Genomic DNA, 16336 nt, shown 5'->3' on the forward strand with positions numbered 1-16336 from the left:
AATTCCCTCTCGGCTGGCCTCCCAACGTCCGCCATCAGACCCCTCCAACTTATCCAGAATGCAGCAGCTCGTCTGGTCTTCAACCTTCCCAAATACTCACATGTCACCCCCCTGCTTACTTCCCTCCACTGGCTGCCTGTCATGGCTCGCATCAAATTCAAAACATTGGTGCTAGCCTTCCAAGCAGTTAAGGGGTCTTCCCCAGCTTACACACAAAGAATCATCAAACCCTACACCCCTGCCAGACCTCTTCGTTCAGCCTCCACAGGCCGCTTGGCACCTCCCCCTCGCTGAACTTCCACCTCACGCTCACAACTACTGTCTGTTCTGGCTCCACGGTGGTGGAATGAACTCCTCGTTGAGGTCAGAACTGTAGAATCTCTTCCCACCTTCAAGCGCAAACTGAAGACGCACCTCTTCAAGCAGCACCTCTCCCCATCCCTCCCTACCTCCCTGTGAACCTTAATTGTTGTCTTTCTGTGATTTACTTTTTTGTGTATCAGTATTTTTAGTTTGGCTAGGTAAGCAGTGTTTGGCTAGTTAAGGGGTTTGGTCATACTTTTGCTTTGTTTGTCTGTTTGTTTGTTTGTTTGTTTGTTTGTTTAAAAAAATTTTTTTCAAATAGGCCCTGGTCCTTATCTTTGTTGTGCAGGTAGAAGTTGAATTTGTACTTCCCTCTAGGGTCTCTCAGTGCACTTATCCCTGGTTACGGGTATGTACTTTGTTGTACATCGCTCTGGATAAGACTGTCTGCCAAATGCCATTAATGTAATGTAATGTAATGTACAGAGCCTGTCCATTATGTGCCGACTCACCTTTCTTTTCATACAAGACCGTGCCTCTCCTTCTAACCACGCTATTGTCAACAAGGCAACAAGGCAAGGGTTTCGTGGGTCATTGCTCCAATGCAGTGTGTATGTCGGAGTACACGCGGTTTAATGTGATCTTTCAAATTGTCAACTCATTTAAACTTTTCCCAAAACAAAACAAAACTAAACACAAAAAGGAGTCAAGAGCAGATACCCAGTTGGACATAAATTATACTACTCATAGTATAATTTACACATATTTGTAGCATATATTTATCACTCCAAAAGAGGGCTGTTCAGGAGTCAGAAAAGCAGTCCATGCATACTCCATACACTTTCTGGTCTTGAATATAATCATCCGACCATTAACAAAATTATTGATATAGTTGGTACATACTGGATGCTCATTTTAAACTTCTCATGTCATTATCAAACGAATGGTGATAGATTATGTTGGTCTATAAAAATAAAATGCAAAATGCAGTGCTGAAGTGTTTTCATAATGTCAGCATGAAATTTCACATTTATTGAACACTGTAAACAAAATTTCCAGACTAAATGAAGGGGAGTCTCCATACAAGATTCAAATCCTTTTTTGACTGATATAACAAAACATTCTAGAGCTCTTATTGTTGATTGAGAGAAAAATAACGGTCAAGGGACATGCAGGAAAATGAGTAAATGTGCCGGGAATAATACCTAACATTCTGGAATATTCTTTTTTAGGTTGGTTGTACACACAAATCCACACAAATTAATACATTGATTCAGAATTTAAGGACGCATCCTTCATAATGGAAAGCACTTCTGAAGCACTTCGTATTTCGATTATTTCAGTTGGGTTACAAAGAGAGAGCTGTCATTGAAACAAGAATAGTCAACACTATTCAACAAATCAATATAAAAATGAGAAATACAAACAAAATTATATTATAATTATAATTTGGCAATTCTTTCACATGTAATTAATGTACATCATATAATGGAGAATGCAATACACATATTGCATAATCAAAGGATAAACATTAAAAAAGTAAGCCATCTTAATTAATTTGTCCACAGTGGGTTCAATTGTCATTAGTGCCTTCAAGCCCACTTTGATGTCAGTGTAATTAGATTCTTTACAGGCCAAAGTGTACTCACCAGCAGATAGGAGGTTGCAGAGTAGGAGACTTATGTAGAGTTTCATGATGTGCCACTGGCAGGCAGGGCAGAGCTTACAGCCTTCCTGTACTGTGTTATGTGCTTTTGTTAGTCCAGACAGTCAGGCAAATAAGGAGATGGACACCAGTCATCAGTCAATCATTGTCCTAACAAGGACAGAGAGCAGAGGTCAAACTTGGTTTTATAAATGCCCTTAATTTTAGACCCATCACTTATGGTATCTTATCTGTAAGCTAATTGGTGGAGTTTATCACTGTTATACCATGAACACAAATTAAAATACACACAAATCCGACAACACAGGAGTGTGTACATATGTGCCCCCCCCCATACACACACACACACACAGCTGAACTTAATTCCTGTAGGAGATTACTCTTGTTATCTCAAATTAATGCTACAATTTGGATTTATAATTTACAATTCAGCAGATTTACTAAATAAATGAACAATTTACTAGAAAAAGATTGTTTGTTCTGTGTCTCAAGTCAACATTGAACGTTTAATATTTAACTGAAAAGACTAATATCTCCTTTGCTAACACAGCAACATTATACAATTTACAAAGCAGACTGATCTTGAGTTTTTTTTAGTAGAATGTGAGCTAAAATCCTCTGAATTATTTTGTGATAAACTAGAAATATTTTACACAGAGGCGTACTTAAATATTACCAATTAAAATAATGATTTCAGGATATTTAAAAGTCAAAAACATTTTAAAGACAAGTCAAAGACAAGTCAAATATATGGGCAGGTTGTATAGTGCCAAAGGCTGGGAAATCTACAAGTGTAGAATGTACAAAAATGCAGTCCAAAGTTTGGAAAAATGTTCTTAACATCAGAAAGCAAATTAGAGCTATTCCATGTAAAACCAGTAGAGGACCTACTTGCCTAACAGAAGTGCAACTTTAAAACAAGTAGGCCACTGCCATTTCAATAAAATGAGTTTTCAACAAAAAGGGTTAGGTTGTTTGATTGACATGGTACCTTCCAATAATCATTGTTCTTGTTTGGGTAACCAGTAGAATCATACACTGTTGGAGACTATTGTAGCTTAGCAGTGAAAAAAGTCAGCATTTACAGAATGCCCAATAAGTACTTCAACAAAGTTATGAGGCTTTAAGGAAAGCCACTATGTTGTACTTTGGTCCCGGTCCATTGTTGCATTGTAAGTGGTTTGCTGGTGATGAGATCTTTCTGCCAACACTGCAAGGCTCTGTGATTCAAGGCCTACTGATGACGTAATCAAACTGCTCATCAGTGATAATATTTATGGTTAGCAACACATATATGTCACTCAAAAGAAAAACACTGACACAAATGGTCTGTGCTCATTGATTTAAGGTGCTACTCTACAGGAATCATATATTGACACTTCACCAAACAGGACATTTACATTTTCTATCTTGTTCAGATAGACTTCACTTCAGCAAACTGTAATCTGGAGAAGAATATACAGTCAGGTCCATAAATATTGGGACATCGACACAATTCTCATCTTTTTGGCTCTATACACCACCACAATGGATTTGAAATGAAACAAACTGCAGACTTTCAGCTTTAATTTGAGGGTATTTTCATCCAAATCAGGTGAACAGTGTAGGAATTACGACAGTTTGTATCTGTGCCTCCCACTTTTTAAGGGACCAAAAGTAATGGGACAAACTACCAATCATAAATCAAACTTTCACTTTTTAATATTTGGTTGCAAATCCTTTGCAGTCAATTACAGCCTGAAGACTGGAAGGCATAGACATCACCAGATGCTGGGTTTCATCCCTGGTAATGCTCTGCCAGGCCTCTACTGCAACTGTCTTCAGTTCCTGCTTGTTCTTGGGACATTTTCCCTTCAGTTTTTCACTGTTATACCATGAAGACAAATTAAAATACACGAAAATCCGACAACACAGGAGTGTGTACATATGTGCCCCCCCCCCCATACACACAGATACACACACACACACACACAGCTGAACTTAATTCCTGTAAATACACGAATACACAAAAATCCGAAAACACAGGAGTGTGTACATATGTGCCTCCCACTTTTTAAGGGACCAAAAGTAATGGGACAAACTACCAATCATAAATCAAACTTTCACTTTTTAATACTTGGTTGCAAATCCTTTGCAGTCAATTACAGCCTGAAGTCTGGAACGCATAGACATCACCAGATGCTGGGTTTCATCCCTGGTGATGCTCTGCCAGGCCTCTACTGCAACTGTCTTCAGTTTCTGCTTGTTCTTGGGGCATTTTCCCTTCAGTTTAGTCTTCAGCAAGTTAAATGCACGTTCAATCGGATTCAGGTCAGGTGATTGACTTTGCCTTAAAAAACTCTTTGGTTGCTTTCGCAGTATGCTTCGGGTCATTGTCCATCTGCACTGTGAAGTGCCGTCCAATGAGTTCTGAAGCATTTGGCTGAATATGAGCAGATAATATTGCCCGAAACACTTCAGAATTCATCCTGCTGCTTTTGTCAGCAGTCACATCATCAATAAATACAAGGGAACCAGTTCCATTGGCAGCCATACATGCCCACGCCATGACACTACCACCACCATGCTTCACTGATGAGGTGGTATGTTTTGGATCATGAGCAGTTCCTTTCCTTCTCCATACTCTTCTCTTCCCATCATTCTAGTACAAGTTGATCTTTGTCTCATCTGTCCATAGGATGTTGTTCCAGAACTGTAAAGGCTTTTTTAGAGGCAAACTCTAATCTGGTCTTCCTGTTTTTGAGGCTCACCAATGGTTTACATCTTGTGGTGAACCCTCTGTATTCACTCTGGTGAAGTTTTCTCTTGATTGTTGACTTTGACACACATACACCTACCTCCTGGAGTTCTTGATCTGGCCAACTGTTGTGAAGGGGTTTTTCTTCAACAGGGAAATAATTCTTCTGTCATCCACCACAGTTGTTTTCCGCGGTCTTCCGGGTCTTTTGGTGTTGCTGAGCTCACCGGTGCGTTCTTTCTTTTTAAGAATGTTCCAAACAGTTGATTTGGCCTAATATTTTTGCTATCTCTCTGATGGGTTTGTTTTGATTTTTCAGCCTAATGATGGTTTGCTTCACTGATAGTGACAGCCCCTTGGATCTCATATTGAGAGTTGAAAGCAACAGATTCCAAATGCAAATAGCACACTTGAAATGAACTCTAGACCTTTTATCTGCTCCTTGTAAATGAGATAATGAGGGAATAACACACACCAGGCCATGGAACTGCTGAGCAGCCAATTGTCCCATTACTTTTGGTCCCTTAAAAAGTGGGAGGCACATATACAATTCCTACACCGTTCACCTGATTTGGATGTAAATACCCTCAAATTAAAGCTGAAAGTCTGCAGTTAAAGCATATCTTGTTCGTTTCATTTCAAATCCATTGCGGTGGTGGATAGAGCCAAAAATAGGAGAATTGTGTCGATGTCCCAATATTTATGGACCTGACTGTATGCTGCGGTCACATCCGGGAAATGTCCGATCAAGCCTGGAATGTGATTTGGTTCGCAAGTGTGATGCCGCCTAAACTGGTACCTATTGGCGCTACTAGACTTATTGTTGCAAAACACTTATGCTATCTGCGTTTCAGATTCCAAAGTATTGCGTGTAATTTGAGAAACTTTAAAAATAACTCCGCCGATGATACACCACTCAGAAATATACAAAGTTTATAGCAAGGAGAAAGTAATAAAACAGCAGATAATAAATCTGCAATTTTAACAAGCACATGACTCATGAATTGTTTGCAGTTACTGTAACTAATAACGACGGATGAAACGCTGTGCGTTCCAGGGCACTGGCGTTTGGAAACTGTGGAAACATGTAAACATGAACTAATAATTCGGTAATCCGTTAAGCGAAATGCAAAGGTAAGGCTTGTTCTGCAAGCGATATTTTAATTCAGCATGTTTATATTACTATCGAATTATTGTAAATAACACAAATAGGCCACGCTTATTTAAACAAATATTCAGGCACTTTAGCGACCAAGATGATAATTCACAGTTAGCTACAATCAACCGTGTATTCCGTAAGTAGCCTTTTATTCTATTAATTATTAATATTATTATACAGTAACCTTGGTATTGTTGCAGTCGCATTGCACGATTTCAATGTGGTTCTGTGTGTGAAAACTTGGAACATAAACAAGCAATTAACTAAAAGACAAGTTTTTAGTTAAATAATTGTGTATGTTGCAAGAATGTCACAAATTATTGCAACATACTCTGTGTCAAAATTCAAGTTCGATATTTTGTGTGTCGACTTCCAAAACAAGCAAGCCTCTACTCTTTGCAGTAAACTCTTGGTGGCATGATGTAGACAGGAGGGATGAAGATTGCTTCGATGTTCAGTCGGCATAAATGAGGCTGCAGTTACAACCTCCCGTCATCCCCCGACCCTCCCATCCACACATTAACAAATAATGTCTGCGGAAATACCGCACGATAAAAGTTGCTCAAGACAATGGACTGCCATTATTGTCCCGTCTGAATCAGAACCTCGTTCGGACAGCAGAATCGGGGACATCCAACCCCTGCTGGCTTCTATGGACAATTGTTTGAGAAGCAACGCCAGCCCGTATTTTCAGGGCATTTCAGCTTGTGGCATGGAAAACCAGAAGCTTCCACCGGATCCTCAGGAAAGTAATCCCAGCACAAGGCCACTCCCTTTGCCTTATTTAGGCCCCGTGGACCAGGGTCAGCGGACACAAGTGGTGGTCAGAGACAGCCCGTCTTTCCAACATACAAGGCTGCAGACAGCACTGCTGCAGGTCAGTAGGGTCAAACAGCGATAGAACTCCTTTTAATCAGTAATTGCCACTTTTCGTCTGTAAAATTGTAGCTATAATAGTTCTACACCAAAATGTCATATGACTCTCCCTTTCCTTCAGAGGGGCTGAATATTATTTGCTTTTATATAAAAGTGAGTTTTGCTAAGACCTTCTACAGTACCTGCTGTGTGCATAAATCAGTGGTGTCCAATCTTATCCTAAAAGGGCCGGCGTGGGTGCAGGTTTTTGTTTTAACCCAGCAGTAACACACCTGATTATACTAATTAACTAATTGTGGTCTTTAATCAAGACTTTGATGAGTAGAATCAGCTGTCTTAGTCCTGTGCTAAAACAACAACCTGCACACACAACAACAACCTTTCTGGATAAGATTGGACACCCCTGGCATAAATTATTTTATAATCAGCGTCATACACCAGGTGGCAGCAAAACACCGAAATGTCCTATGACTTGCTATTATGTAAAAGCGGGCTTCACTATGCCTGCTCTTCTACCGTACCTGCTGTATATAGACATGAGATTGCAATCAGCGGCATACTCCCTGTTCTTCCATAAATGCCATTAACTCTCCGGGAAAGTTTGTCACGCTTGACAAAATTACTAATTACACCTTTTCGATTGTTTGTCCTATAAAAATGGATTTGCCCCGTTCAACAAAATGTTGACGGTAGCCAGCCTGGTGTGTACGTCACATTTGAAGTACATATTATTGCACAGTGAAAATATGTCAGCTATGTCCTTGTTACCGTTGATCCCTGGGGCCTTGTACACATTAATCAACATTGTCAGTTTCCACATCAATGTAAATGTGCCAGAGTTAGCTAATTAGCTAATTTTCATCTGTAGTCCCTAACCTGCATGTCTTTGGACTATGCTTCTTTCTTTTTCTTTCTCTCCTTTTATTTTTTGTTTTGGTGCAGAGCTCCGGGCAACAGGACCTGTTGGTGCAGCAGCATGTAGACCTTCTCCAAAGAGTGGTCCAGGAACAGAACAGACTTCTCACTCTGATGAATCCAGGTGAGTTCTGTTTAGTTACAGTGCAGTAAGTTGATGCAATCATTGCATATCTGTGATATCTTATAATGCCCGACATAACTATGTATACTTATACTTCAATTTGAAATGAGAAATGAGATCACACCCATCTCCTTCGGATTTCACGCTGCCATTGTCGATGCGTTTTGAAATCAGGAAGTAAAACTGGTTTGTTAGGTTACTGGATGATTGGAAGGAAGAACACAGTCTGTCCAAACACTCGAGCCTTGCTGAGAATATTACTGAGAATATTTTGTAATAGACCTGTGGTGTGGGAAGTCTGCAGCCTGCAATAAGGAAACGTTTTGAAGAAATGCAATGGAATGTGTTGTTATTTGTGTTACTGTCACCATGTCTGCATGCCTTTATGCATTTAGTTGCAGTGCTACTGCTACTTTGGGTAGTGTGATAATCTAAATCTGAGTTAAAGTGCTAAATAAATTAGTCATTGAAGTTGGAAACCAAGATGATTGCGATAATGCCAGATCATGCTATCAACAAGACCTTTCAGTTCGTGAGTTGGGTTTGGTGGTCAGGCTGATGAGAGACGGATAAAGTGTTGCATATCACTCCATGATTGATAGATATGATGTCACCCAGCTTAATGTCACGGTGTTTGCAAAGTAAATATCCGCTGTCCAGGTTGTCTTTTATCTTCACTGTATGAACAGTATTACATTACATTACATTATTGGCATTTGGCAGACGCTCTTATCCAGAGCGACGTACAGTTGATTAGACTAAGCAGGAGACAATCCTCCCCCAGAGCAACGCAGGGTTAAGGGTCTTGCTCAAGGGCCCAACGGCTGTGCGGATGGAAGGTGGAAGGTACATGACCGTAGTCATACGAGAGAATAGAGAATACCCACACACTATAAAACATAAATTATTAGCCCTGAAATGTATTTCCTGTTAAACTCCCCCAGTGCTCCCCCAATATGGAGTTATGTCACAGCTTCAATTTTGATACCTCATAGCAAAAAGGCCATATTAGTTATTTAGGCCCACTAAACCACTGAGCAGGCCACATTGTTATATGTGTGTATGTGAGTTACCATGATGTGCCTTTACTTTACTACAGTTCATGAACATATTAAAGCAGGATTTAATAAAGGTCGTGCAAAATGTATAGGCTAAGTTCCAGCGAAACGAACGCTTCTTATTAATTCATTGCTATAGACAGTGGTTTGCGTGTGCAAAAGCATGTGCTAAAACCAGTCAACCTAGCCCTCGGCTACCTATATTTTGGAAATTAAATTATGAAATTGTTTATCTGCCATCACACACTACTTTTTAGGACGTCAGGTATCTTCTGTAAAGTTGCTGACAGTAGATGTTACAGACCAGCATGCTACTGTTTCTTTCTTGATGTTATGTTACTTTATTGATGTACAGTAAAATACTTTGTTCTAGAAACAAGCTTTAAAGTCATATATTTTCATGAATTTGTTTGCCCAAAGAATGCCTTCCGATGAATATATTTGTCATGAAATGCTGTGCATTGATTTTATCATGTAATAAGATCATATAAAAAAGTATACAAAACTGATCTAAAATCTCAAGTGAGTTAATTTACTTGTACTTTACTCTCAATTAACTGTAGCAAAACAGTTCCGTACCAATGTTCAATGAAAATAAACATAAAATGAGGAAATACATACAGCATTTGAAACAATGTAAGATATAAATGTAGCACATTGTTCCAGCTCAAAAAGTACAAGTTCCAGAAAGTCCAAAGAGTGACATTCCTTTGTCTAGCTCCTTGCACAGTGTGTTTCTGCTGTCGGCGATTAGGGTTTTGGGTTTTGGGTTTTTTCTTGGGCAGCAGAAATGGGCAGATGTTTGATATGTACAGTTTCTTGAAACGTGCACTGTAGAAGCAGTACACCAGAGGGTCCAGCAGACAGTCCATGTAGGAGAAGACCATGAGCCTGTTTAATATTTGAATAGCTGCCGTTTCTTTGTCGAACATATCTTGGACTCCGAAAAAACATGCGTTTTACATCCATAATTTTGATACACACAAAATTACATTACTTACATTACAACTGGATTGTATAAGATTATTTTGTCTTATTGTATTTGTGCATTTTGGTGTATTCCCTGATCACAGTCTACTACTGTCTCTTTGTTGTCCCTCGTCTTTGCTTGCTAAGAAAGGAAAGAATTTGGTGATATATAATTCTTTGAAGTTTGTGCAGCTGAAGCAGTACACCAATGGGTCCAACAGACAGTCCAAGTAGGAGAAGACCATGAGTCCGTCATATACTTGAACAGCTATTTCTTCTTTGGAAAAGTCATTGACTCTGAAGATCAGCACCACCATTCTGGATATAGTACACGGCAAGAAGCAGATGGAGAAAACCAGCACAACTGAGGTGACCAGAAACACGGCCCTGCGAAGCTTGGTCCTGTCCCCCACAGTCTTCCTCTTCAGCCTCTGTACAACCTGCACGGTGCAGAAGACCAGGATGAAGAAAGGGATGAGAATCTGCGTAAAGAACACAACCTCCCTCAAAGTGTCGGTGATATTGTCCTCCTCGCCTTCTCGATTGAGGCTGTTGCAGCACTCAAAGGTCTTGAGCATAGTGGGAATGGTGAGGGGGAGCAGGAGCAACCAGATGAGGACCGAAATGTGAGGTGATCTCTTCAGGGCTTTGAGGAAGTTCTTCTTTTGCGGGTGAACCACGTTGAAGTAGCGGTCGACGGAGATGACGGTCAGGAAGGCGATGCTGGCCCCTCGGTTGAGGAACAGCATGAAGAGCATCGCCTTGCAGACGAACCCATTCTTGCTGCGCCGCTCACCCATCTGAAAGTGGTAGGCTTTCACAGGCAGGCAGATTAGCAGAAGTACGTCGGCCACGACCAGGTTGAACAGGAAGACCGTGTTGCTGTTGGACTTCCAGAACTTGAGCTTGAAGATGAAGAGGTAGAGAACGGTGAGATTGAGGGGCAGAGCCAAAATAAACTCCACTATCATCACGGAGGAGTAGAAGATGTACAAATGCTTGTTCTCCGCTGTGCAGTTGGGTTCAATATGGGTCCCCATGCTGGCGATCATTTCTTTGAGGAGCTGTGTCATATCCAGAAGCAGAAAATACAGCCGTCTTCAGTCAGTTAACACAGGCTTGTGATCTTTAGAAGGGCATGCAGCTGGTTGCAGTGCGGTTTGTTGATGCAATCGTTGCATATCCGTGACAACTTATAATGGCCAAGATAACTATGTATACTTATACTTTAATTTTAAATGAGAAATGAGATCATGCCCATCTCATTAGCATTTCACGCTGTCATTTTAAATGCGTTTTTTAAATTGACCTTGCTGATCAGGAAGCAAAACTGGTTTGTTAGGTTACCGGATGATTGAAAGCACGAACACAGTCTGTCCAAACAAAGATCTGAAATTACTGAGAATATGTTGTAATAGACCTGTGGTGTGGGAAGTCACTATTTCTCAGGGTTATGAAATCAGTTTATTGCTTCATTAAATAAATATGTCACACTTCTCTGGGACCCGCAATAAGGACACCTCTGTACTGTATTGAGAACGTTTAATGGAAAGCCTCCACACAAAAAAAGAGTATGTAAACACATTGTGTGGAAATGTGTGTCGTGTAACGTTTCCAGTTAATATACATATACCTTTAGTTTCTATATCTTGGGAAAAGCTACTGCAAAGCTCATTTAAAAGCTTCATCTTCATGCTTTTCTGTAGAATATGTTGCAATACTGTCAAGAAATTAAAGAATTTCATCACATTTACTGATTCTCTGAGTATTTACATGATACTTTATACCATTATCCTACATCTGGGGATGGCTGTTTGGGTTAACTTACAGTATCTACACTCAGTGAGCACTTTATTAGGTATTTATTAGACTTATTGGTCATTTGCTGCTGTAGCTTATTCACTTGGTTTGACGCGTTGTGTGTTCAGAGATGCTCTTCTGCATATCACCGCTGTAATGTGTTGTTATTTGCGTTACTGTCACCATGTCTGCATGCCTTTATGCATTTAGTTGCAGTGCTACTGCTACTTTGGGTAGTGTGATAATCTAAATCTGAGTTCAAGCGAGCTAAATAAATTACTCATTGGAGTTGGAAACCAAGATGATTGCGATAATGCCAGATCACGCTATCAACAAGACCTTTCAGTTCGTGAGTTGGGTTTGGTGGTCAGGCTGATGAGAGACAGATAAAGTGCTGCATATCACACCATGATTGATAGATATGCTGTCACCCAGCTTAATGTCACGGTGTTTGCAAAGTAAATATCTGCTGTCCAGGTTGTCTTATCTTCACTGGATGAAAAACAGTAAATAAAGTTAGAGTGGAAGGTACATGAACATAGTCACACGAGAGAATAGAGAATATCCACATACTAGAAAACATAAATTATTAGCCCTGGAGTTTATTTCTTGTTAAACTCCCCCAGTGCTCCCCCAGTATGGCGCTATGTCACAGCTTCAATTCTGATACCTCATAGCAAAAAAAAAGGCTAAATAAGTATATTCTACTGTGTACTCGGCATACATCCCACAACATCACATTAGATAATATGTAAAAGTACTTCAGTATAGGGCACATTAGTTATTTAGGCCCACTAAACCACTGAGCAGACCACATTGTTGTATGTGTGTATGGGAGTTACCATGACATGCCTTTACTTTTCTAGAGTTCATAAACATATTAAAGCTGGATTTACAGTTGTGTTCAAATAAATAGAGTATGTTAATGAAGTGCAAATATTTTTTAATAGCTTTTTTTTCAAAATTTCTAATGTTGTGGAAACATTACACATTCAATTCCAAATCAAAGCATTAGCTACAGTTAGCAAAAAAAAGGAATATTAATCTGTTTTTTTTTTTAAATGGCAGTGTCAACATTTTTCTCTTCTAACTCTCTTCAAACTGCATAAATTGCAGACATTTTTCAAGATTTAACTTCACTTTAAATTACTGAACTAATATTTAGTTGCATAACCATTGTTTTTGATAACTGCTGCGCATCTGTGTTGCATTGAGTCAACCAAATTCTGGTACCTAGAAATAGGCATTTCAGCCCAGGATGAATAAACTACACTCACCAGTTCCTGTGAATTTTTGGGTTTTACTTCAGAAACTGCATTTTTAATCACCCCACAAGTTTTCAATGGGGTTGAGGTCAGGGGATTGAGCTGACCACTCCAATACTTCAATCATTTTTGTCTGGAACCAAGATGTTGCTTGCTTACTCATGCGTTTGCAGTCTTTGTCTTTGTAAAACACCAATTTCAGGGACATTTCCTCTTTGGCATACGGCAGCATAAGCTCTTCAAGTATTTTGATGCATTCCAACTGATCCATGATCCCTGGTATACAAACCCAACACCGTAGTATGAAAAACATCCCCATACCATGATTTTTGCGCCACCATGCTTCACTGTCTTCACAGTGTACTGTGGCTTGAATTCAGTACCCAAGGGTCATCTGATGTACTGTCAACGACCACTAGACCCGAAAAGAACGATTTTACTCTCCACAGAATGTTATGCCATTTCTCTTTGGGCCAATTGATGTGTTCTTTGGCAAATTTTAATCGATCCTGCACATGCCCTTTTTTCAACAATGGTGCTTTACGGGCGCTTCTTGCTGATAGCTTAGCTTCGATCAAATGTTTTCTGACAAATGTTTTCTGACAGCACTTGCAGGTAATTGTAGATCATCTTTGATCTTTCTGGAGCTGATGAATGGCTGAATCTTTGCCATTCTGACTATTCTTTCATCCGTTTTAACAGTAGTTGCTCATTTTCTTCCGCTTGTTTCTGGTTTTTGTTGCCATTTTAAAGCATTTCAGATCATTTTAGCTGAGCATCCTATAATTTGCTGCACATCTTTACACGGTTTCCCCTCTCCAATCAAGTTTGTAATCAAATGTTGATTCCTCTGAAAAAGGTTTGGAATGGCCCATTTTACTTAGCAATTAAGAAGGAAATATATTTTATAACAATGTGTGAAACATTTACTTCCCTTCTACCTTAATAAAGGACAATTGATGACACCTGTTTTTTCACAGAATGAATTAATTCTCTAATTAAACTCCACACTGCTATGATTTTGAACAGGCCCCTTTCAATGAATAACTCAATTACTCAGAACAAGCAGCATGCATGCCATGACAGTTGGGTCTCTTGTTTTTCTATTACACTACTACATCTACAAGTAAAGTATTTGCCATGCAGAAATATCACTACTACTAATAACAGTGGCTACTGGTTACTGATGTTGTACTGCTATTTTCTTGAACACAATTGTAATAAAGATTGTGCGAAACATATCGGCTAAGTTCCAGCGACACCAATGCTTATTAATTCATTGGTATAGATAGTGGTTTGTGTGTGCAAAAGCATGTGCTAAAACTAGTCAACCTGGCCCTCGGCTACCTACATTTTAGAAATTAAATTATGAAATTGTTTATCTGCCATCACACACTACTTTTTAGGAGGTCAGGTGTCTTCTGTATAGTTGCTGAACGTAGATGTTACAGACCAGCATGCTACTGTTTCTTTCTTGAGGTTATGTTACTTTCTTGATGTACAGTAAAACACTTTGTTCTAGAAACAAGCTTTAAAATGATATATTTTCATGAATATGTTTGCCCAGAGAATGCCTTTCAATTAATATACTTGTGCATTGAGTATTTTATCATGTAATAAGATCATATAAAAAGTGAGAGTTAACTTACTTTTACTTTACTCTTAGTTAACAGTAGCAAAACAGTTCCATACCAATGTTCAATGGAAATAAACATAAAATGAGGGAATACATACAGCATTTGAAACAATGTAAGATATAAATTTAGCACACTGTTCCAGCTCAAAAAGTTCCAGAAATTCCAAAGAGTGACATTCCTTTGTCTAGCTCCTTTCACAGTGTGTTTCTGCTGTCTGCGATGTCTCAGGTTTGGGTTTTTTCTTGGGCAGCAGAAATGGGCAGATGTTTGATATGTACAGTTTCTTGAAACGTGCACTGCAGAAGCAGTACACCAGAGGGTCCAGCAGACAGTCCATGTAGGAGAAGACCATGAGCCCGTCGAATACTTGAACGGCTGTCGTTTCTTCGTCAAACATTTCTTGGACTCTGAAGATCAGTAGCACCATTCTAGATATGGCGCACGGCAAGAAGCAGAAGGAAAAAACCAGCACAACTGAGGTGACCAGAAACACAGCCCTGCGAAGCTTGGTCCTGTCCCCCACAGTCTTCCTCTTCAGCCTCCGTACAACCTGCACGGTGCAGAAGACCAGGATAAAGAAAGGGATGAGAATCTGCGTGAAGAACACGACCTCCCTCAAAGTGTCGGTGAAATTGTCCTCCTCGCCTCGATTGTGGCTGTTGCAGCACTCAAAGGCCTTGAGCATTGTGGGAATGGTGAGGGGGAGCAGGAGCAACCAGATGAGGACCGAAATGTGAGGTGATCTCTTCAGGGCTTTGAGGAAGTTCTTCTTTTGCGGGTGAACCACGTTGAAGTAGCGGTCGACGGAGATGACGGTCAGGAAGGCGATGCTGGCCCCTCGGTTGAGGAACAGCATGAAGAGCATCGCCTTGCAGACCATGTTCTCTTTGCTCCGTCTCAAGCCTTGTTTGTAGGCAGCCAATTTCACTGGCAAACAGATCAGAAGCAGTAAGTCTGCCAGAACAAGGTTAAGCAGGAAGACATCATTGCCTCTCCAGAACCTGAATTTAAAGATTAATATGTACAGAACAGTTATGTTCAATGGCAGAGCTAGTACAAACTCCAGAATCATGATAGAGGAGAAAAATTGATATAGTGAATGATTTTCTATCGTGCAGTTCTGCGTTAATTCCATCTCAGAATACCGTGCTGATCCTTATTTACAAAAGTATTGATATTTTTTTAAACTCTTTCCAGTTTGCAGCTTAAGGCTTATAAACTATGGTGGAAAGTGTGGGGAACTCCTGTTTGGTGAGCTATCTTATATGACAGGAACAGGAAACCAAAGGGAGTGGCTACATACTGTAAAATGTTTGTGCGTGTGTGTGTGTGTGTGTGTGTGCGCGTATGTATAGATAATAAAGTAGCATATGTATTAAAATATAGATGCTACTCTGAACCAAATGTAAAAACAAGCTGTATTGTGTCAGTTGTGTATCACATTACATATTTGTACTTTCTTGACACAATAAAACACAAATACAAAAATAAAATGCAAAACCAAAAAGCCCAGGTACTGATACAACATAGCAAACAAAAACTAAGCTTGCAGTTCTGCAACACAAAAAAAATTGAAAAAAGCAAAAAGATTACTGATAAACATACTGATTCTTTGGGATTGTATTCTTGGTGTAAATGTCTTAGAAATCCTTCATTGCCCAGAAAACTGGGCCAATCAAAAACATACACTCAGTGAGCACTTTATTAGGTATTTATGATAATTGTTTTGCTGCTGTAGCCTATCCACTTCAAGGTTTGACGCATTCAGAGATGCTCTTCTGCATACCACTGTTGTAATGTGTGGTTATTTGTGTTACTGTCACCTTC

The 16336-nt window shown here is 39.7% G+C and overlaps 3 protein-coding genes across 3 annotated transcripts in view; all 3 read right to left on the reverse strand.

Moving 5' to 3' along the window:
• LOC133128246 (apolipoprotein(a)-like) overlaps positions 1–2065 on the reverse strand; it is a 42220-nt gene extending 40155 nt beyond the window's left edge. The window contains exon 1 of the mRNA XM_061241625.1: positions 1953–2065. Coding sequence (XP_061097609.1) covers positions 1953–1998 — 46 coding nt within the window. The 5' untranslated portion in view covers positions 1999–2065. The remainder of the gene's footprint in view (positions 1–1952) is intronic.
• Positions 2066–9168: 7103 nt separating this feature from the next.
• On the reverse strand, positions 9169–11145 carry LOC133129559 (12-(S)-hydroxy-5,8,10,14-eicosatetraenoic acid receptor-like). Its single transcript, XM_061243731.1, has one exon. The coding sequence runs from the start codon at positions 10878–10880 to the stop codon at positions 9906–9908; it is 975 nt and encodes a 324-aa protein (XP_061099715.1). The 5' UTR covers positions 10881–11145; the 3' UTR covers positions 9169–9905.
• Positions 11146–12831: 1686 nt separating this feature from the next.
• On the reverse strand, positions 12832–15724 carry LOC133129617 (12-(S)-hydroxy-5,8,10,14-eicosatetraenoic acid receptor-like). The gene has a single exon (XM_061243827.1). It carries the CDS (start codon positions 15642–15644, stop codon positions 14694–14696), a length of 951 nt encoding a protein of 316 aa, XP_061099811.1. The 5' UTR covers positions 15645–15724; the 3' UTR covers positions 12832–14693.
• Positions 15725–16336: the final 612 nt, after the last annotated feature.

This window comes from Conger conger, chromosome 5 (assembly GCF_963514075.1).
Source record: "Conger conger chromosome 5, fConCon1.1, whole genome shotgun sequence".
NCBI classification, from domain to species: Eukaryota; Metazoa; Chordata; class Actinopteri; order Anguilliformes; family Congridae; genus Conger; species Conger conger.

Bases quoted from the DNA above. Each gene is read 5' to 3' on its own strand.
- LOC133129617 (XM_061243827.1), bottom strand. From the start codon at position 15,644: ATGGAATTAACGCAGAACTGCACGATAGAAAATCATTCACTATATCAA.
- LOC133129559 (XM_061243731.1), bottom strand. From the start codon at position 10,880: ATGACACAGCTCCTCAAAGAAATGATCGCCAGCATGGGGACCCATATT.